A 24,420-nucleotide genomic window follows, 5' to 3' on the forward strand; every position below is an offset into this window, starting at 1 on the left:
CTCACACACACACACACACACACACACACACACACACACACACACACACACACACACACACACACACACACACACACACACACACACACACACACACAGATAGGAAGACAGTCAGAGCTTCCTATCTAAAGCGTCATCTCTTTCTTCCTCGTAAACTGCCCCACCCCATGTGACATGTCCCCCCACCTCTGAACTTGCCCCCCCCCTCTCTCTGCAGATGCATTGTTAAAACTGGCATTGTTTTTCTGAAGTGTCTAATGACACATCTGAATTCTTGCTCTGGGTTACCACAGGCTGTGCTGACAGCATCTAAAGCTGCATGAAACAGGAATGTGAAAAGCACATACACACACAAACACATCATGTACACACACACACACACACACACACACACACAAATATGTGTGAGCACACACACAAGCACAAAACAGTGCATTCCCAACCACACACATGCACGCACAGGTACACACACACAAATACGTGTGCATGCACACACAAATGTGAGCGCACACACACACACACACACACACACACACACACACACACACACACACACACGCACGCACACGCACACACACGCACACACACGCGCACACACACACACACACACGCACGCACGCACACACACGCGCACACACACACACACATACACACACACACACACATTATTTGGAGGTTTTGAAATGTGAGGGCTTATTATTACTCTGTGTTGTAGAGTACCTCTAAGTGAGTCTCTTCAAAGATTACAGGGACAAGGACAAAGAGACAATAGAGAGAGAAAAGTGAGTTTTATGTGTGTGTGTGTGTGTGTGTGTGTGTGTGTGTGTGTGTGTGTGTGTGTGTGTGTGTGCGTGCGTGTGTGTGGCTACATTTGTGTTTCTGCTGAGGTTAATGACACAGTGACAGAAATTGAAATTTAGATCCTGCCACTACACAATGACAAAACATATTTATCCTCCTCCTAATCACCTCCCGCCCACACCTTTGGTGCATTTTCAATCAGAACATGCAGAAGAGGAGAGCTCTCACCTGAAAGAAAACCGCCATGGCAGAGATAACCCGCTTCTCCTTGATGGCTGCGTTAAGGCTGTCAAAGTCATCTGAGTTATACATGTAGATCTGCATCTGGGAGCCACAAGACAGAGAGACAGAGAGACAGAGAGAGAGAGAGAGAGAGAGAGAGAGAGAGAGAGAGAGAGAGAGAGAGTGAGAGAGAGAGAGAGAGAGAGAGAGAGAGAGAGAGAGAGAGAGAGAGAGAGAGAATCACATTAGCATTAAGCAGGCAAATATTTCATCTGTAAGGAAGGGCAGGAAACATTACACACATTTTTCTTATTTTATATACAAAGTATTGCAGGGAGTAACTGCATTACTACTGTAGCAAAATGAAAATCACCTGGCCATGTAGTAAGGAAGGTTTCCACAGAAACAAACTATCAGGAGCTCAAGGAGGTGAAATCAGTTCATATCCAAAGTATGTTTTTGTCTTTCCATGTAGATGTTTAAATCTTAACATACACCAAACTCAGTGGAAATTCAGAAGTCCTTTGTTTGCACATTCTGTTGCTCTGCAGCACCCCCTGCAGGTCAGGAAAAACTACCAGACACCAACCGGCTGACACGCCTGACAATTTCAGTTTCATCAGCTGTGAAAACAAGGAGGTCCACTAGATCAGTGTGTGCTCTCCTCTAGACCAGCACACACTCTGTTACTCAGATATGTGTACTGGAGCGGACAGGCCAGAGACCACAGTAAGTGTTAGGAGGCAGGAGGCTGAGGCAGGGCCCACCCATGCAGCCAGCCACGCCCACGCAGACAGGTCCGCCCACACAGCCAGCCCCGCCCACACAGCTAGGCTTGTCTCCACTGCCAGGCAGCCCACACTGCCAGACCCGCCCACACTGCCAGACACACCCACACTGCCAGATCCGCCCACACTGCCAGACCCGCCCACACTGCCAGATCCGCCCACACTGCCAGACCCGCCCACACTGCCAGACACACCCTTTGCTCTCTTCTCTCAACGGCAATGTCACAAGGTCCAACATATTAAAAAGGACAGAAAAAGACAGCAACAATCTTGTTCCGGGCAGACTTGGCAGAGACGGATCGGCACCGTGGTGTTAGAAAGGGCCAAGGACTCTGCTGGGCATCTCAGAGAGCGAGTAAGAGAAACACTGGGGGGTGGAGAGTTGACAGTCCATCAGCTGGGAGCTCAGCACTGTTAGGAGATACCCGTCCAAGGCCCGTAAGGACGACTCCACTGTAATACTGTTAGGAGAGACTGGAGACTAGCACTGTTAGGAGTGACTGTTAGGAGAGAGAGGCCCTCCCCTTTATAACACTGTCCTCTCCTTTATAACACTGTCCTCTCCTTTATAACACTGTCCTCCCCTTTATAACACTGTCCTCTCCTTTATAACACTGTCCTCCCCTTTATAACACTGTCCTCTCCTTTATAACACTGTCCTCCCCTTTATAACACTGTCCTCTCCTTTATAACACTGTCCTCTCCTTTATAACACTGTCCTCTCCCTTTATAACACTGTCCTCCCCTTTATAACACTGTCCTCCCCTTTATAACACTGTCCTCCCCTTTATAACACTGTCCTCTCCTTTATAACACTGTCCTCCCCTTTATAACACTGTCCTCTCCTTTATAACACTGTCCTCCCCTTTATAACACTGTCCTCTCCTTTATAACACTGTCCTCCCCTTTAAAACACTGCCCTCCCCTTTATAACACTGTCCTCTCCTTTATAACACTGTCCTCTCCTTTATAACACTGTCCTCCCCTTTAAAACACTGCCCTCTCCTTTATAACACTGTCTTCCCCTTTATAACACTGTCCTCCCCTTTATAACACTGTCCTCTCCTTTATAACACTGTCCTCTCCTTTATAACACTGTCCTCCCCTTTAAAACACTGCCCTCTCCTTTATAACACTGTCCTCCCCTTTATAACACTGTCCTCCCCTTTATAACACTGTCCTCTCCTTTATAACACTGTCCTCTCCTTTATAACACTGCCCTCTCCTTTATAACACTGTCCTCCCCTTTAAAACACTGCCCTCTCCTTTATAACACTGTCCTCTCCTTTATAACACTGTCTTCCCCTTTATAACACTGTCCTCCCCTTTATAACACTGTCCTCTCCTTTATAACACTGTCCTCCCCTTTATAACACTGTCCTCTCCTTTATAACACTGTCCTCTCCTTTATAACACTGTCCTCCCCTTTAAAACACTGCCCTCTCCTTTATAACACTGTCCTCCCCTTTATAACACTGTCCTCCCCTTTATAACACTGTCCTCTCCTTTATAACACTGTCCTCTCCCCTTTATAACACTGTCCTCTCCTTTATAACACTGTCCTCCCCTTTATAACACTGTCCTCTCCTTTATAACACCGTCCTCCCCTTTAAAACACTGTCCTCCCCTTTAAAACACTGTCCTCCCCTTTATAACACTGTCCTCTCCTTTATAACACTGTCCTCCCCTTTATAACACTGTCCTCCCCTTTATAACACTGTCCTCTCCTTTATAACACTGTCCTCCCCTTTATAACACTGTCCTCCCCTTTATAACACTGTCCTTTCCTTTATAACACTGTCCTCCCCTTTATAACACTGTCCTCTCCTTTATAACACTGTCTTCCCCTTTATAACACTGTCCTCTCCTTTATAACACTGTCTTCCCCTTTATAACACTGTCCTCTCCTTTATAACACTGTCCTCCCCTTTATAACACTGTCCTTTCCTGATGCAACCAGTGAGGCTCCAGTTGTCATGGAGATATATTGAAATGTATGTATTGCTACTACCAAGTTTACTGTAGTATCCACATCCACTTTCTCTCTCTCTCTGTCTTTCTCTGTCCGCTCTCTCATTCTCTCTCTCATACACACACACACACACACACGCACACACACCTTTATACGTGGATAACATGTGTACCCTGTGTTCCATTTCCTGGCTCTATAACCAAGACAGAGCACCTTCACCTCCCATAATGTAGCAGGAAGACACGATCCTCAGAACATAACCAAAACCACCAGCCCATAAACACACACACACACACACACACACACACACACACACACACACACACACACACACACACACACACACACACACACACACACACACACACACAAAGACAATCAAATTCTTTGTTTTTCGGAGAAAGAAAGACACCAGCACAGAGCATCTGATGTACACAATGATGCACACACTGGCTCTGTGTGCTTGTGTGCATTCTTATAAAAATTCTGTAGTCCTGCCAGTGAAAGTCCAATCTCACAGAGCCGAGTCTGTTTCCTTCCTCACATCAGCGCTGTCAATACTGTACCAGTTGCGTTTTCCCAGCTGTGTAATCCACACGGCGAGCTCGGCCCGGCCGGCTTTGATCCGTCTCAGACGGCGGCTCCTCCACAGCCCGGTGGAACCGGCAGCAGAACACACACGAGGTTCACCAGTGGACACACTACAGCCCAGCAGCTCTCCTTACACTATCGCCATCTCAGAGACCATGATTAATGGCAGCAATACACACACACACACACACACACACACACACACACACACACACACACACACACACACACACACACACACACACACACACACACACACACACAATGTTTGGGTCGTCCATATCTTAACCTTTCGGTATGGGTGTATTAAAAGTCTGTTTGCATTCAGGCAAGAAGAAAAGTGACAGATGATGACGTGATGTCCATAAGAGAGAGGGAGAGAGAGAGGGAGAGAAAAACAGAGCTAAAGATAGAATGTGTGTGGGTGTATGGGTGTTTGTTACCCTCTGACCCTGACACACACACACACACACACACACACACACACGTATTCACGTACAGTTTGTCTGGGTGCGGAATACAAATCAAGCTGTGTTGTACAGGTGTTAGTCATAGTAAAGAAAGCACAATAGTGCAATAGAAGAGAAAAGTACAGGAACCATCACCACATCCTCATCACTATTCCTCATCTTTGTCCCTGTTCCACGTCCCCATCCCTATTCCCGTCCCTATTCCACGTCCCCATCCCTATTCCCGTCCCTATTCCACGTCCCCATCCCTAGTCCACCTCCTTGTCCCTATTCCACGTCCCCATCCCTATTCCCGTCCCTATTCCACGTCCCCATCCCTAGTCCACCTCCTTGTCCCTATTCCACGTCCCTATTCCACGTCCTCGTCCCCATTCCTCATCCCTATTCCACATCTATGTCCTCTAATATGTATGTGACTAAAAGCTTCGTAATCAGTCCTCCCCATGGAAGTCCTCAAAATTAGAACACAAACCTGCATTCAGTTTGGACATGGCTGGGTTTAATTCAGCTTGAGAAAGACACACACACACACACACACACACACACACACACACACACACACACACACACACACACACACACACACACAAAGCTGTACGAGATGGTGAGGTGTTGACATTCTCATGTGAACACATGGAGTAGTGAACAGCTTGTTCTCACTCACTGGCCAACAAAATCCTGCACAAACACACACAGAGCTTTCAAGAAGACAAGAGGGTTTCTTTCAGCTCACTCTCTCACTGTGTGTGTGTGTGTGTGTGTGTGTGTGTGTGTGTGTGTGTGTGTGTTAAATAAAGGTCATTTTAAATAAAGGTCATTCACAGGTTTTAAAAGTTGTGGAGGTGTTTCTCCCATGCTTTTTAAAACATACAGATCACACACACCCTCTGGAGTCAACTTGTTACATGTATTGGTTACATATACTTCTTGTTATCTGGATATGCAAACACACACATACTTAAGTGGGACTAGGTAAAAGAGTTTCGTTTCTCACACACACACACACACACACACACACACACACACACACACACACACACACACACACACACACACACACACACACACACACACACACACACACACACACGCACGCACACCACACTACTCTAAAGCTGTGTAAGGCACTTTGGCAAACATTTGCGATGGTCTGGGATCCATGCTTTAAAGGATAAACACACACAACACATCCTCACGGCTTCGAACGCTCTCTCTTCAAACCCACTGTTCAAACATATAGCTATCCACTAAGGATCCACTTGCCTACTTTAATTCATTTTTAGATCGGTAATTACATTACGGATAACACGAGCAGGAGGAAAGCTCCGGCATACGGAATAACGCTGGAACGAGGATGATTCTACCAAGAATAAACGTTTGTAATTACACGCAGCAGAAGAAACAGATCCTACGCCAAACTGTCACAGTCTCTCATAGGTCTCAGCCCACTCGCATCATAGGAACCGCAACATCTCATGCTCTTCACAGAGCGTCATCAGGTAGACACCAGCCGTCATCAGGTGTAATTCTCCATACAGCACAGAGACATACAGACGGCTTTCAGAACAGAACATCCATAACAGAAGTTCGTAACGACGTGCCGGCTTTCTCCACGTGGGCTCCGACATTCTATCCAGAGCGAGGCCATTATCCAGCCGTCTTGATGGAAGTGCTCAGTACGGTTCAACCGCTCACTGCAGCATTGTCATCATCTAGCCATAACTGCTCGTCTTCCTCCTAGTACATGTCGGATGCCGAGGGTCAGATGGTTGGCGGCTAGATATCCAATTTAAAGCCGCTGTATAACAACAGAAAACATAAAGGACAAATAAACCTGCTGCTTTGCTTTCTTCCTCTGTGCGATTAATAATCTTAGTAAGAGTTAAATGGAATTCATCCAAGGAAGCAAGTCAAATTCTGTCACATTTTATTTACACACACGTTTTAGACTCTGGCAGCAGAGGGCAGTATTACATGCACTGCAGAAAGGTTCCCTTACAACACATGTACACTGGAGTCCAGCCCTGGACTCACTGACCTGAGGTCTTCTCTATCTCACAGTACACATGGATGTTATACACTGTGCTCTATGCACAGCTGATCCGAGATCATCAACTTCAGTGTGATGAAAGCAATGACATCTCAAGTCCAAACACACAGCCAACAAGGTCTAAAGACAACACAAGCCTTAGCTTGATAAGAACACAGCCGATTCTATTCAGTGCAGAAGCAACTCTTCTCACTGGTACGGACGAACGTTCAAGGTGATCGCATGCGTGCGGATGGCACCTGCGGAGACACCTCGTGACCAGGTCAAGGACGGCACCTGCGGAGACACCTCGTGACCAGGTCAAGGACGGCACCTGCGAAGACACCTCGTGACCAGGTCAAGGACGGCACCTGCGGAGACACCTCGTGACCAGGTCAAGGTCACGCCGGCCACAGCTCGGATTCCTCGTGACGTAATGGCAGCTCGTGTCCGTCTGGCCCGCGGACTGCACTTCTGGGGCAGATGGCGTCGCCGGTCTTTTAAATTACCGTCCTCTGTACTTTAAAAGACCAAACTCCCTCAGAAAGTTCCAACCCAGAACAAAACCCATAAACACCTCCTGACAGCATGAAAACATGGCCCTTTAGTTCTAACCAGTTGAGAGGCAGCAGCGGTGTGGGTGGTTGTTCTTCACCTGACGTTTGCCTCTTTGGGGCAGATGCAGAAACACAGCCACAGGAGACGCCGTGTCATGATTAAGAGAAGCTGCCTCACCTGACGGCTTCATTTAGGCCCCTACCTTCTACCTTGAGTCAGCATACGCACCACGGTATGTGCTTTAGGTCGTTTTGTCATTATCAATTTAGCTAAATTATTTTATCCCATTTTTCTTACAGCCCCCCTCCTTATCTTTTATCAGTGAAGACAAACAAAAACAAGGTCTAGCCTTTTTTGGAAATAAATATTTATGAGTAGCTGGAAACCATGCCAGCAGCGAACTTGATTTCCTCCAGGTCGTCACAATAAAAAAAAAAAAATTCACATCCACAAAGTATTTAGGAAGCCTGAGTCCCTCGATGACCCTCTCAAATGGCAGGGAGGGGTCCCCTCAGCAGGCTCCGCCCACATGATCTGTGATATTTGGGCGGAAAGTGAAAGCGAAAGGTAATTATTACTTGGTGGGCTTAGAGCTCTGGCTGAGTGAGCGGGGCCCACTCCATTTGTTTTGCGGGCTGTGTACCATTCTAATCAGTTCCCCACTCATATGTTAATTATGCAGGGACTGGGACCATTTAAACCGCATACCAGGAGACTGCTGCAGCTCATATGCTAATACAAGACTAACAGAGACCAATAGCGTTCATCTAATGGTGCTATTAATGTATTAGTGGTGTCAAGGTCAGAGGAGAGGGTAGATCGTGATTCTGAACAGCTTTCACACACTCACAAACACATGCAAAAGCACACACACACCCACACACACCTCTCTTTCATATACGATCAATAGTAGAAGCATTGAAACAGAATGAAAAAAAAAAGAATTTTCAAAGTAATGCACACATGCAATTAATCATTCAGGCAGCTGGGTGACATGTTAATAGATCATTATTATAAATATAAATGCCCGAAAATTCACAGACATGCAAACAAGTAGAGCCTCACATATGCATGCGCACACACACACACACACACCCACACACCATTTCTCATAGTGTTTAATTTGAGTGACAGGACACATATATTGATTTTTGCACTTTATCCCTTTAAAACAACAGCTGTTAGCATGGGGGCAAGGGAGAGGAGAGAGAGAGACAGAGAGAGAGAGACAGACAGACAGAGAGAGAGAGAGAACGACAGAAAGAGAGAGAATCAATGATTATAGGCTCAGGGGAGCACTTTCTAAAGATTTCCCATCAGTCTTTGTAGCCTCAGCCCTCTCACCCCCACGCACACGCCCCAACTAGCCCCATGTTTCTGGGAGCGTCAGAGATCTACTTCAGATTTAACCACACTGAATGAATGTGTCCAAAGCATATTTAATCCAGTAGTCTTCCTCACATGACATCTTCCTCTATGACCTCTGAGTCAGGTCTAAGTCTGTACCACACTGTTCTATAATCAGGTCTAGGATGGCACCTGGTTCCCCAAACATATCTGTACCCAGATATCACACAATCATCTTGCCCTTGACATGCCATTGAAATTATACAGCCTGAGTCGTACAAGTGAAACACGTCTGTGGACCGGGACATTCCCAGTTCGAGCTGTCTGATTCGCCAGCAGAGAAGAGGCCAGTGTCTCGCTCCTGAATCCTTTTTACATATTTTACATTTTATTTAAATATTCATAAGAAGCAGCTTTATGATAATGTTTTAGGAAAGGGGGAATTTACTGCAGCCCTTCTACAGACTACCTCAACACACACACACACACACACACACACACACACACACACACACACACACACACACACTACAGCACAAGTACAATACAGCAAACTAGAGCAAAGCACAGCATGAAGTACATTTGAAAATGTTTCGCAGAGCTTATTGCCAAATTTAAGAGGGTAAAGTTCAGAAGGCATGCGCGTGACCTCTGACACCTGTAATATAAATGGTAATAGCAGTGTGCATTCTCTGAATCTCAAGCAGCCTCTCTGCACGCGCGTGATTGGAGGAGACAGAAGGGAGGACACAGTTTCTCTCTTGCCTGGGACAAGGAAACAGGACAGGTACTGCCAAGGGTGGACTCCAGCATGCAACATGCTTGCAACACTTGCAACAAATTGAATTTTTTCCTTATTGACATCTCTCCTGGTCCACTAGTGAGAATACACACACACTCATACACACACACGCACGCAAGCACGCACACACACGCACACACACACACACACACACACACACACACACACACACACACACACACACACACACACATGCATGTACGCACGCATGCGCACAACACACACTATCAACACAGAAAATCCCTGACATTCACAAGGGCAGAGAGATAAAACGCTCTTTATATCCTTTTGCACAGTGTCAGTGCAACATGAGCATTGAGGATGTGCTGACCGGCTGTGTGTGTGCGCGTGTGTGTGTGTGTGTGTGTATGTGCGTGTGTGTACATGACACATGTCTTAGTTGTTCATCTGCTGTTTGATGCATGCATACACATCCACACAAACACACACACACACACACACACACCCCAAGATATAAATGGGTCAAAGATGTTGAATGATGTACATTCTGAGAAGTGAGAAATCACATGACCAAACACACCCTACACTTACACCCCCCCTCCCACACACACACACACATCCTTTGACACATCAAAGGAGATCTGTAAATGACTGAAAACAGTAGAGAAAAGATGAAGAAAAGAACAGACAAAGATTTTGAAGTACGAAAACCATCAGAGCAGTTTACTGGAATGCACTGTGGGGAAACATTTTATGAAATCCAGTTAATAAAAAACATAAAACTTTGCTTGTAACACACATGATCATGCAAACAGATGGTGAAAACATACAGAACCATTGCATAAGACATGATGCACAGCAGGTTGAAACCTGGTCAATGATGAGTCAGTCCATCCAGGGCACACAGTGCAATGCATTATGGGACACAGGGCTATGCATTGTGTGATGTGGTGTGGTACATTGTTTCAAAGAAAAGGTTAAATATTCATGAACACAATCTGGCTTGCTAAGAGTCCATGACCTAGATAAACAGTATGACATACAGTGGAATGGCACATCCATTAAGAACCAGAAACATGGTGAAAAACAGCAAAAATCCCCAGTGTTACAGAAAACACAGGATGAAATCAGGATGGAGGGATGGGGGGGAAATAGATTACAGATGGACAGACAGAGGATGTTTTATTGGAAACATGGTAGCAGTAAAAATCAGAAAACAAAACAAAAGTGCCTTCTCATAAAAATGTGCATTGACTCATAAGGTCCCCTGCTCAGCGTCACCAGGACGCCGTCCCATAAACCCCTGCGTCTCTCAACGTTCTAGCTGAGCCTCGTTATAGGCCTCCTTCCAGTGTCTGATAACTCGCCCGCTCCATTACAGAGGCGGATTATTCCGGGAAGAACGTGATGGGACACTGGCCAATCAGTGAGGTAACACGGAGTCAGACGTGGAATGTGCTGAAATCACACAAACGCTAAAGCTGAACCACATGATTCCCTTAAACATCCAACAGCTGTCTCCGTCTCTTCTGCCCCTCGAGTCGGGAATGGAGAGATACAAGAATGAGAGAGAGAGAGAGAGAGAGAGAGAGAGAGAGAGAGAGAGAGAAAATCTCCTTTACACATTCTTACTCTACAGATGAAACATCAACAAAGACACACTAGAATATGTTTGAGCTTTGCACACTCCTGTTCACGCGCACTCCTGTTCACGCGCACTCCTGTTCACGCGCGCACTCCTGTTCACGCGCGCACTCCTGTTCACACGCGCACTCCTGTTCACACGCGCACTCCTGTTCACACGCGCACTCCTGTTCACGCGCACTCCTGTTCACGCGCACTCCTGTTCATGCGCACTCCTGTTCACGTCCACTCCTCTTCCGTTCTGCAGCTATTTGTTCTCTCATGAAAACATGGGAAAACAGAGGAAGTCACACAGCTATCTGTGCAGGGATTATTAAAAACAAGATGATTAAAAACAGCAGCCAAGCAGCACAGAACTGCGCCGACGTCCACGCGCCCTCTAGCTAGCGTGCGGGTCTTAGAGAACGCATCACGCTTTTCAGTGCCACAGACGGACAGGCTCGGAAATCTAACATTATGTTAGCAGCTGCATTCCCCTTGACTCCAATACAGCCAGTAATAAATAAGAAAGAGAAATGAATTAAATAAATGATGACTGTGCAGACATGGCAGTCATCAGTTACCTCTGAAGGTTTAATAGAATGTAGCAGTGGAAGAGAGATAGAAAGAGGAGAGAGAGCGAGAGAGCGAAAGAGAGAGAGAGTTATAAAGACCTACAGGCAGAGGGAGGGAGACAGAAAGACACAGAGAGATAGAAGGAGAGAGAGAGAGTGGTCGGATGGACTGAGAGAAACCCGCAGAGCACCTCTCTATTTGAAGCCAGAGTGCTAATTGGTTTTTCAATCATTCTTCCAGGCCTTCAGCTAAAAGCCTGCATTTGAAATTTACAGTATGGCATTACATTCCATTAACATTGTTCTAACTGATTGTAGCTGAAGAATTCAAGCAGTGTTGGAGGTGTGTGTGCGTGTGTGTGCGCGTGTCTGTATCGTGAAATTAATCCTCCCTCTTCAAATTTTAAACTGTTACATAGTATGTAAGTGACTGTGCTCTTTTGACTGTGCCTAGTTAGAATCAGACCAAATTTCCCAGTTTCAATATACGGGCATGAGTGGTCAAAGCCCACATTTTGTGTTTGTGTGTGTGTGTATGTGCCAGTTTTCCTGCTGCATATATATATATATATATATACACATCTTCAGTAGTCATATCTATGTCAAGGATTCTCCCAGGGCAGACTAACAGACTAACAAGTAATGCACAGAAATATCACCAACAGCTCCAGGCTCCAACTAATGTGATCAGAAATACTGCCGACATGGGGCATGCTTTTTCGCAGGGAAATACCCCTGACCTGCAGACTTCTGCCCTACTGACCACTGATGTCCAGGAAGGTCTCTGGACTCAAGAAGCCTCTCCTTTAAACACTAACCAAATGGATGTTCATCAGCCAATCACCATACCTAAAAACGAATGTTAATAAGGTTAATGAATATTATTCATGAGCACACATGTCTGTGCTGAGCATTAAGGCCCTTGAAAAGGAAGAAAGCATCCACTAATTTTGTGGGTATGCAGAGTGACTGCATTACATTGAGAGGCGAGGAGGAACTCTGGCTGGGGATCTCTTCTGCTGCAGTGCACTACATGTCATTTAGCTGTCAGGTGGTAAATATGAAAATGATGATGGTGTGGAGAAAAAAAAGCCCCACTCAAATGTGTATGTCAGCTTTCCTTTTTGTTACTGATAAGTAAAGATAAGTACACTGCAAAACACACGCGTATCAATATCAGGAGTGGCAATGAAGGTCATTTTTTTCTTTTGTGAGAATTTTATTCTGCCTACTTCCACTCGCCTTTTTCGAGTCATCTACTCAAGTGAACATACAGGTGCGAAGCCTTTGTTGTCAAACCCTGTCTTTACGGAGCTCGGCTCGTGCACTGGGACACAGCCCTGCTCAAACAGGAAAGGGTCTTCTCCTAAACGTCTGATGCGGGCTTCACAGCATAATAATTGTTTAAAATGTCTTTGCATGCTGAGGCAATAACAGGTCTACCTCTCGCTGAGGTCTACCTGTCTGAAACGAAAGCGCCCAAACTCTGAAGAACAGCCCTGAATATTAGCAGTCCTACACCACAGGCCCGGCCCTAGGTGTCCTGGTAAAAGTGTTCTCCTGTCAAGCCTTCGTTCGGCCATCATATCCAACACACGTTTCCCACTGCTCCAGAGTCCAACGACGCTGCGCTTTACGCCACTCCAGACGACGATCACGAGCGGTGATCTTAGACTCGTGTGCAGCCCCATTTCCTCCCAGTTCTGTGCTGATGTTTGCTGCTTGGAACTCTGTAGTTACGCTACAGACGAGGCCGTTTTTACATGTGAACTTCAGCGCTCTGTGGCCCCGCTAGCATTTAGCAGCTGAGCCGTTGTGGCTCCTCGGTTCTTCTGTTTCACATTAATAGCGCTCACAGTTGACCGGGGCATGTCCAGCAGAGCAGACGTTTCAGGAACTGACTTGATGGCTCCACATCTAAAAGCCACTGAGCTCGTCTCTTCCTCATGTCTCTTCTTCAGGTCTCTTCCTCATGTCTCTTCTTCAGGTCTCTTCCTCATGTCTCTTCTTCAGGTCTCTTCTTCAGGTCTCTTCCTCATGTCTCTTCCTCATGTCTCTTCTTCAGGTCTCTTCCTCATGTCTCTTCCTCATGTCTCTTCTTCAGGTCTCTTCCTCATGTCTCTTCTTCAGGTCTCTTCCTCATGTCTCTTCCTCATGTCTCTTCTTCAGGTCTCTTCCTCATGTCTCTTCTTCAGGTCTCTTCCTCATGTCTCTTCTTCAGGTCTCTTCTTCAGGTCTCTTCCTCATGTCTCTTCTTCAGGTCTCTTCTTCAGGTCTCTTCCTCATGTCTCTTCTTCAGGTCTCTTCCTCATGTCTCTTCCTCATGTCTCTTCTTCAGGTCTCTTCCTCATGTCTCTTCTTCAGGTCTCTTCCTCATGTCTCTTCTTCAGGTCTCTTCTTCATGTCTCTTCTTCAGGTCTCTTCCTCAGAGCACGCATGGCTGTGCTCTTGATTTCACACACCTGTTAACAGTGGGAGCAGCCAAAACTCAATTTGGCCATATGATTTACGTTTCTATATTAGCAGAACATGAAGCTTACTTCAAGAAATGATTTCTTATGTATCATGAATCTAGGACTGATATTGTCACACCCTGTTGGTGGTTACTGGGGCAGGGTCCACTTTGCCAGGGGGCAGAACTGGGTACTTAGGAGCAAGAAAACCGTAATGCTAACACAAAAAACCAGGCCTGACTGTGCATCCCATAAGAACCCTCTGCGCTCGCCACCAACACCAGAGCGGATAAGCGCACGCCGGCTTGCTTTGGTTCACCGGAATATTGTGAGCCTGGAAAATTGCAGAGGCTCAGCAGTGAGTCACAGACTTCACTCTGTCCTTTATCCCTCTGGAACGCCGAGCACCGTGGAACTACTCCAGATACACCGTGGAACTACTCCAGATACACCGTGGAACTACTCCAGATACACCGTGGCACTACTCCAGATACACCGTGGAACTACTCCAGATACACCGTGGCACTACTCCAGATACACCGTGGAACTACTCCAGATACACCGTGGAACTACTCCAGATACACCGTGGAACTACTCCAGATACACCGTGGCACTACTCCAGATACACCGTGGAACTACTCCAGATACACCGTGGAACTACTCCAGATACACCGTGGAACTACTCCAGATACACCGTGGAACTACTCCAGATACACCGTGGAACTACTCCAGATACACCGTGGAACTACTCCAGATACACCGTGGCACTACTCCAGATACACCGTGGCACTACTCCAGATACACCGTGGAACTACTCCAGATACACCGTGGAACTACTCCAGATACACCGTGGCACTACTCCAGATACACCGTGGCACTACTCCAGACGCTGCCGTCCGAGCTATTGATGGGAAGGGCGTTATTTCCCAATCACCATACCTAAAAACGAATGTTAATAAGGTTAATGAATATTATTCATGAGCACACATGTCTGTGCTGAGCATTAAGGCCCTTGAAAAGGAAGAAAGCATCCACTAATTTTGTGGGTATGCAGAGTGACTGCATTACATTGAGAGGCGAGGAGGAACTCTGGCTGGGGATCTCTTCTGCTGCAGTGCACTACATGTCATTTAGCTGTCAGGTGGTAAATATGAAAATGATGATGGTGTGGAGAAAAAAAAGCCCCACTCAAATGTGTATGTCAGCTTTCCTTTTTGTTACTGATAAGTAAAGATAAGTACACTGCAAAACACACGCGTATCAATATCAGGAGTGGCAATGAAGGTCATTTTTTTCTTTTGTGAGAATTTTATTCTGCCTACTTCCACTCGCCTTTTTCGAGTCATCTACTCAAGTGAACATACAGGTGCGAAGCCTTTGTTGTCAAACCCTGTCTTTACGGAGCTCGGCTCGTGCACTGGGACACAGCCCTGCTCAAACAGGAAAGGGTCTTCTCCTAAACGTCTGATGCGGGCTTCACAGCATAATAATTGTTTAAAATGTCTTTGCATGCTGAGGCAATAATAGGTCTACCTCTCGCTGAGGTCTACCTGTCTGAAACGAAAGCGCCCAAACTCTGAAGAACAGCCCTGAATATTAGCAGTCCTACACCACAGGCCCGGCCCTAGGTGTCCTGGTAAAAGTGTTCTCCTGTCAAGCCTTCGTTCGGCCATCATATCCAACACACGTTTCCCACTGCTCCAGAGTCCAACGACGCTGCGCTTTACGCCACTCCAGACGACGATCACGAGCGGTGATCTTAGACTCGTGTGCAGCCCCATTTCCTCCCAGTTCTGTGCTGATGTTTGCTGCTTGGAACTCTGTAGTTACGCTACAGACGAGGCCGTTTTTACATGTGAACTTCAGCGCTCTGTGGCCCCGCTAGCATTTAGCAGCTGAGCCGTTGTGGCTCCTCGGTTCTTCTGTTTCACATTAATAGCGCTCACAGTTGACCGGGGCATGTCCAGCAGAGCAGACGTTTCAGGAACTGACTTGATGGCTCCACATCTAAAAGCCACTGAGCTCGTCTCTTCCTCATGTCTCTTCTTCAGGTCTCTTCCTCATGTCTCTTCTTCAGGTCTCTTCCTCATGTCTCTTCTTCAGGTCTCTTCTTCAGGTCTCTTCCTCATGTCTCTTCTTCAGGTCTCTTCCTCATGTCTCTTCCTCATGTCTCTTCCTCATGTCTCTTCTTCAGGTCTCTTCCTCATGTCTCTTCTTCAGGTCTCTTCCTCATGTCTCTTCCTCATGTCTCTTCTTCAGGTCTCTTCCTCATGTCTCTTCTTCAGGTCTCTTCCTCATGTCTCTTCTTCAGGTCTCTTCTTCAGGTCTCTTCCTCATGTCTCTTCTTCAGGTCTCTTCTTCAGGTCTCTTCCTCATGTCTCTTCTTCAGGTCTCTTCCTCATGTCTCTTCCTCATGTCTCTTCTTCAGGTCTCTTCCTCATGTCTCTTCTTCAGGTCTCTTCTTCATGTCTCTTCTTCAGGTCTCTTCTTCAGGTCTCTTCCTCAGAGCACGCATGGCTGTGCTCTTGATTTCACACACCTGTTAACAGTGGGAGCAGCCAAAACTCAATTTGGCCATATGATTTACGTTTCTATATTAGCAGAACATGAAGCTTACTTCAAGAAATGATTTCTTATGTATCATGAATCTAGGACTGATATTGTCACACCCTGTTGGTGGTTACTGGGGCAGGGTCCACTTTGCCAGGGGGCAGAACTGGGTACTTAGGAGCAAGAAAACCGTAATGCTAACACAAAAAACCAGGCCTGACTGTGCATCCCATAAGAACCCTCTGCGCTCGCCACCAACACCAGAGCGGATAAGCGCACGCCGGCTTGCTTTGGTTCACCGGAATATTGTGAGCCTGGAAAATTGCAGAGGCTCAGCAGTGAGTCACAGACTTCACTCTGTCCTTTATCCCTCTGGAACGCCGAGCACCGTGGAACTACTCCAGATACACCGTGGAACTACTCCAGATACACCGTGGAACTACTCCAGATACACCGTGGCACTACTCCAGATACACCGTGGAACTACTCCAGATACACCGTGGCACTACTCCAGATACACCGTGGCACTACTCCAGATACACCGTGGAACTACTCCAGATACACCGTGGAACTACTCCAGATACACCGTGGAACTACTCCAGATACACCGTGGAACTACTCCAGATACACCGTGGCACTACTCCAGATACACCGTGGAACTACTCCAGATACACCGTGGAACTACTCCAGATACACCGTGGAACTACTCCAGATACACCGTGGCACTACTCCAGATACACCGTGGCACTACTCCAGATACACCGTGGAACTACTCCAGATACACCGTGGAACTACTCCAGATACACCGTGGCACTACTCCAGATACACCGTGGCACTACTCCAGACGCTGCCGTCCGAGCTATTGATGGGAAGGGCGTTATTTCCGCCAGCCCGTGGGAGACGGCGCGTGGGCACGTGCAGTGTGGAGGCATATCGATGGGCCACGTGTGTTTTTCATGTGCGTTTCCTGCTCCTTTTATGCCGCGTGATGGCCGTCACCTTCCCGCTACTCAGGCTATCTCTGCATCGGGTAATATTATGGGATGCGCCTTCTGTTGTAGTGGCAGCAACGGCTGATGGGAAATAAAGTTCAATTCATCAATGCCATCTCTTATCTCTCATCCTCATGGCAGGCTGCATGTCTGTCTCTCTGCATTTGTGTGTGTGTGTGTGTGTGTGTGTGTGTGTGTGTGTGTGTGTGTGTGTGTGTGTGTGTGTGTGTGTGTGTGTGTGTGCTCCTATTTTCTCCATCACGTGTGTTAATTTACTTTGTGCTCCTCTTATCGGAGCAGGTGAATAAAGTCCTTGGCAAGCCTCCCTCTCTCTCTCGCTCCCTCAATCACTTTCTTTCTCTCTCCATCTCTCCCCCTCTTGTGCACTCACTCTCTCATGCTCTCTCTTTCTCTGCCTCCCTTTCTCTCTTCCTCTCTCTAGTGCTTATCTCTGTACTCAGAGAGATGAAAGAAGTGTCCGCTATGATATTAAATGGGATGCTTACCACCTAAACTCCATATCCCACAATCCTTATGACCCCATCCCCACACTTCCCTATCCACTCCAGCTTTCTGCCTGTGAGCTGGGCTAGAGATAAGAGGAAGTCAAAGAGACATCCCACCTTAAAATGAGCCAAGTGTCCCTCCACCTTTAAGCCCCAATCGGACGGAAGCTTCACTGTCTCCCAGTGTGGTCTTGGCTCCCAGCTCTCGGACGCTTCCATGTTATGCATTAAAGAGACAGTTGTAGATTCTGCTGATCCATCAGAAAATACAGTAATGAAGTAAACGCTGTTGTAAACTCTAGAAAATTGCTCGACTGCCTCCAAAACAACTTGGATGAACTGTCAGATCAAGTGGAAAAATATGTCCCTGCTAAAGAACAGCCTGACTAACGTTTTAAGGTAGAACACAAATTAATTGTCGGTGGTGCCTGTAATGCTGTTTACAGCGCTGGAAGACTGACAGTCAGGTAATTACTCTGTCATTATGTATAACTGCGTGACAGGATCACAACAGCCCAATAAGTCTAACACAGTGCTTTTGTACAGGTGTTGTACTGGCTTTGACCCAGAGCTGTCAGCTCAGTTCATCCACAGACAGAGACTGCAGGGGTCACGGATCTATAGACCCCTCACAAGAGGACAGAGTTGTTTTCAGTGCCTGAATTGCTCTAAAGAGAACTAGCACTAACCTACTATGGAATTCATTGTTAGACATGAAGTCATTGAGCCTTTGCAGTTTGTGTATGAGTCTTTGCATATGAACGTTTGCTTAGAGACCACTGTGTGTGTGTGTGTGTGTGTGTGTGTGTGTGTGTGTGTGTGTGTGTGTGTGTGTGTGTGTGTGTGTGTGTGTGTGTGTGTGTGTGTGTGCGCATATATGGGGTAGGGTGTGGAGCTTTGGGTTAGGTACTGATGGCGTGGCTGTGCGCAGCACACAGGGCACCCAACACGATGTATTACGCATATTAACCAGGCGTTTACAGCTAAAGCAGCGGGACAGGGCTCAGCAGGCCTGCACTTAATCACACCATTCAGGGCTTTATTAGAGAACAATTACTGAATGGGAAGCCTTGTGAAGCATAAATCTTTCATACAGGCGACGAAGGAATATGAGAATGGCATTTTGTGGCAGACAAGCGTATGTGGGCCGGCCTTCCTCATGTTTATTCATGAGGCAGGGCGGAGACTGAGTGGGACTGCGTGCACCCAGGAAAGAGATGCAGCCTTGGCAGGTGGATTATGGAATAAAATAGTCATGCCAGTGTTAACAGTATCTATGAGCAGTTGTCATACAATACTCTGGCAATATAGGGCTGTCCTATTGTTGACTGTGTTAAAAAGGTCCATGCCGGCATTTACAGGGCACAGCTTTAATGAGCAGGGTGAAAAATACAGAATGGAAGTGTATTTTATCTCTCTCTCTCTCTATCTCTATCTCTCTCTCTCTCTCTCTGTCTCTCACTAGACCTTTCTCTTTGTGTTTCACTTTGTGCAGTGGTGAGTGTCTGCTAAAGTGTCACTTGACAGACATCTGTCATAGCTCATCTCACTCATCCATCCAGACATTCTCCATCTCTCTCTCTTTCTCTCTCTCTCTCCCATGTCTTTAGCTCTTAGATGTGTGGTGAGGCTCTTGAGAGGAACCCTGACTAATACGTCTCTGTCTCTGTCTCTCTCCCTCTCATTCTCTCCTTCCACATTTTTTCATCCACCTCCTGATTCCACCAGCCAGTGTCATCCACCCAGCATCCGTCCATCTGGTGGCAGCTCGTAAAACCTCCTCCTCACGTTCGGGATGGCGGTATTTGCTCTCGTCAACGTCTCTCCTCTCAAAGATCACGTTTGCCACACGCCGGATCTGCTAACAGTCCGAAAGCTCAAACGAGAAAACGTTTCTGGATGCGAGAGTAAAGGCAACAGCCAAGGGAATGTTCTCGCAACATCTCCCATAATCCCTAGCGGTTCTGAAAAGAACAAAAACGCAGTGGAGAGGGAGTCGGGGTTGGGGGGGGGGGATCATCCCCACTCAAGCCAGCAGTGAGAGGCGGGACGCCCGTCGCTCAGGATGAGAACGCCGCCCGGCTGGGTGTTTCGTCCTTGCATTGGAGGACTGCACAGCAGCTCGGGGGGGAAAGGACAAGAGTGTCTTCCTGTCAAGCACGATGACACACGATTGCAGGCTTCAGGCTTTCACAGCCACTGGCTAAAGCAGGCCTGTCAGTCAAACTGTGAAAGCTCCTCCCCAGTGGTGGTGGGGGGAGAAGTTTGATTACTTAAAAGCAACAGTCAAACATCTAAACAGAGAAGAGAAGGGTTAATTTGGGAATGAAGTCCTGCCACTAGACAAAGTCCATTAATGTTGTTCCCAGTGTGTGCCAAGGTGTGCTTCCCGGAACATTCCGGAAACTGCCATCTCTTCCGATGGCCACACATCTAGTACTAAAGAACAATACAAAGTGACCTCATTGCTTTCTTCAGCAGGATTTATTATATCCTCACTAAGCAAACAGGTGCTGGAAATCCAACCCTCCATCAAACGCTGCTCTGAAGCAACTCGAAGGGTTAACCCAGACATGCCAAAACAACTGCCTTCACTCCACTCATCTTAGTAGTGAATCGCTCAATAATTCTTCAAAAGTCCTAATTAGTATAATTAATTCAGTTTAATGAACCCTCTCTTGCGTTCTGCATCCTCTTAATCATGTCAAGCCCACTCCACAGACGAGGGCCACGCCCACGGTGACTAATATCTATCTTTACTACTTCCCCACATGACTGGTCTTTATGTGCCGGTGACATGTCTGTCGGGCTTTCCGCCCTGTTGGCCGAATGACGGGATACTGCGACGCTCTTGCAGTGAACGCCAAGCCGTCACATTGCTGACACCTTCAAAATGCCCCCCCCCCCCCCATCCAGAACTCAAGGTGCATTCTTGCAAGTTCACCCACTCTCTCTCTCACTCTCTCTCTATGTTCGTTGCCCTTTCTTCCACTTTCTGTGGTGTCTCCCTTTCATCCCTTTGTCCTGCTCTCCCACCCCCAATCTCTCTTCCTCTCTTTTCTTTCTCTCTCTCTCTTTCTCTCTCTCAGCAAAGACGAAAGACAGATTAGAAATCCCAGAACAGAGCTTCTCTTTTGAAAAGGTTTGTTGTCCAGCAAACAGCTCATTTGTAACTGGAAAACAGACATAATATTTAATATTTAATCAGGTTCTTTCAATGCTGACTAAGATATGATCTTTTTTTTCCTGTAAATCACGGAAGGATGCGCAGTCTGAGTGTGTGTTAAGTGTTCCAGAGGCTTCCCAGTGGATGCCATTAAACTTTAGCACTGATTCTGCATCTCCGTAATGTGATTTGTGGCACAGTGACATCATCTAATTGTCAATAAGTGAGAACTGGCACTGTAGCCCCTACAGTAGCACTTGTGTTAGCCACTAAACCAATGGGGAGGGAGGTGGGGGGGGCACAATGAAATGGAATAACACACACTGCACTTAAGACTGGAGGGTGTCTTGGACTCCGCTGCCTTGGCTGGTGGGCAGCCATGTTTGAAGAGGGTGTTAAAAGGGGCTCTTATTGTGTGTAAAAGCTGCCCGAGTGCCATAACGATAAATCAGGACTGAGACACCCCCTCAGGCAGGGTCAGCCTCGGGAGAGACTGTCTCTACATAATGTGCCTGTTTAATCGATGCAGGAACGCCCCCCGCTACCAGGCCGGCAGTCATCCATCGACACTCCTTCTCCACCCCTCGATTCTCCATCCCTCCCTGAGGGCCAGGATTGCTCATACCCGATACGTCCGGCTTCCACATTCAGTTCAACGGGAGTTCTACAACTCTTACTTTTGCTTCTAGAGTTAGAAAGAGTTGTTCTAGAAAGTCTAGAACTCAGTATAAACTAAGAGTTAGTGATTTATGGTCCTGATTAGAAATCCCTGAAACGGTACCAAGATGGCTATAGCATTTAGTCAGAGAGGTTATGCAAAAACATTTAAAGTGCCTTTCAGTGGGTAGGTAATTTTTGCCTCTCACTGCTGAAGATGAAGGATGAAGAGCTATCATGAGGACATGGTGATGCTCCTCACCTCCACGGGGAACCTCCTGCCATTGATGCTGTGCTCCGAGCCTTCCGAGCCGTTGCTCTGGCCCCAGTGGAACTCCACCTTCTCGGCCTTGAATCGCCCGGGCAAGCCTGCTCCCCGCACAAAGTAGTCGTCCTTCAACAAAATGGCCACTGCAAGGGAGAGAGGGGAAAGGGCAGAGGTGAAAGAGGAGTGTGTGAGAGAAAGATAGAGGAGATAGAAAGAGAGCAGGAGAGAGGAAGAGGATGAGAGGGAGTGGGAGGAAGAAAGGGAGCAAAAGAGAAAGAGGGAGGGTGAGAGGGAGCGAGAGAGAGAATCACGCTGATGACGTAGTTAGCTTGGACTCAGAAACAGGAACGCAGGGAGGTTTTGGCACAGGCAGAAACAAAAGAAGTTGATTGGAGGACGCTCTCTGGGAGCATTTAGGGTTCATTCACTTCATTATCGGGCGCAGTGAGGCGAGTCTCATGCGTGGCCCCCTTTTCTCAGTCCCCACCGGGCCCTGGAAGCCGGGCCTCAAATAGAGACCTCCTTCAGAACTCCTCTCCAACGTTTTCAGCGTTTCTCACACGGCTCCCAATTTGAATGCAAGAATGGATTCACACAAAGTTCCCAAAGTGTTGTGCTTTAATGAAACCGAGCGACCTTAAAGAGGCCAGTTCTCTGGCCGAGCGCCGTCCCGTTCTGATTGAACTACAGAATTGGCTGCTTCAAACCTCTTTTCATATAAGATATTTCTGCCCCAATTTATCGCAGCTGCTCCGTGGAAACGGGGGGCCTAGCTTTGTGTACCGCCGACATGGGAGCGTCCCTATCAAAGCACGTGCGTTCACACCTGAGGCCACGCTGATCAAACTCCTGCAGAGGGGCTGCGGCTTAACAATCTAGAATTTCTGCCTTTCTGTCGGTGTGTAAATGAATAAATGGACACCGGAGATATCAGATGAGTGATATTACTGTGAGATGTTTGGTAAATGTGTGCCCGGGCAGGGCTGTAACCTCTGGAGATATGCCAGAGCTCCAACAGCTAAGGAGTCGTGTGGTGTGCTGGTAGAACAGAATGGCTTAACATGGAACAAACACAGGTGTGCAGTCAGCAAACAACGAGCTTTATGAGTATGGACACAGATACCAAGGAACAGACAGACAGACAGGCAGGCAGAGTAACTCAAATATCTAGGCACAGTTAGACAATTCGAACCATAAAATTCCTCTGTACTTGCCAAAATTGAATTTTCTTCTGCTCCAAGAGAAACAGATCGTTTGGGAATGGATTATTTTTCAAAATATCACCAAAAAGTCAGTGAAGACTGCTGGAGTTGGTTCACTCCAGATGTTTGGAAGACTGTTCCACACATCTGGAGAAGACTGATGACAGATATGTTGCTTCTACTGTCAATACTGCTGTACAGACTTACTTGTTTTGTTGTACACTTGCATGGGTCTTGTTTAATAATGAATAATAATAACAATAACAACAACAATAATAAAAGTAATAATAATAATAATAATAGTAATAATAAAAAGTTAAATCTATATAGTGCCTTTCTCATCCTCAAACAGACAGACAAGAGATTAACACATTTATTAACTATTATGAATAGTGATAAAATTGTTGAGAGAAGAGGGATGTTTTGAGTTGAGATTTGAAAGTAGAACGTGGAGACTGTGGTAATGTGTTCCACTGTTTTGGGGTCATGATACTAAAAGATCTGCCCCCTACAGACACCAATCTGAACTCAGGGATGGAGAGAAAACCTGCATCAGAAGACCTACGTGAACAGGATTGGGCTGACGTGGGTTCTTCTTCCAACACGTCAGACAATTTGAGCAGTCGAATTTCGAGCATACTGAAGTGAGGGGATGGTTTTGTTTGGGAAGCCAGTGAAGGGAGGCTTGTCAGGACATGACGGAAGCGTGAACCAATGTGTGAACCGCAGGCTCGCCATCTCGTCTGGACAGCACGGGCCCTCGTCTAGCCATATGGTGGAGGTGAAGAAAGGCATTTTTAACCAGTGGCTGGACGTGGGGTTCAAAACAGAGTGAGGAGTCAAATAGTCCATCAAGGTCTCCGACCTGGGGACGAACAAGGAACGAG

The 24,420-nt window shown here is 46.9% G+C and overlaps 1 protein-coding gene across 1 annotated transcript in view; it reads right to left on the reverse strand.

Annotated features, from left to right (window-relative positions):
* Positions 1-1,029: 1,029 nt before the first annotated feature.
* ptprga (protein tyrosine phosphatase receptor type Ga) overlaps positions 1,030-24,420 on the reverse strand; it is a gene marked incomplete at its 3' end in the record, with an annotated part of 172,844 nt that continues 149,453 nt past the window's right edge. Inside the window, exons 4-5 of the mRNA XM_076989287.1 lie at positions 22,326-22,474; positions 1,030-1,125 (exon numbers count right to left, since the gene is read on the reverse strand). Coding sequence (XP_076845402.1) covers positions 1,030-1,125; positions 22,326-22,474 — 245 coding nt within the window. The remainder of the gene's footprint in view (positions 1,126-22,325; positions 22,475-24,420) is intronic.

The sequence above is a fragment of the Brachyhypopomus gauderio genome, unplaced genomic scaffold, assembly GCF_052324685.1.
Source record: "Brachyhypopomus gauderio isolate BG-103 unplaced genomic scaffold, BGAUD_0.2 sc66, whole genome shotgun sequence".
NCBI classification, from domain to species: domain Eukaryota; kingdom Metazoa; phylum Chordata; class Actinopteri; order Gymnotiformes; family Hypopomidae; genus Brachyhypopomus; species Brachyhypopomus gauderio.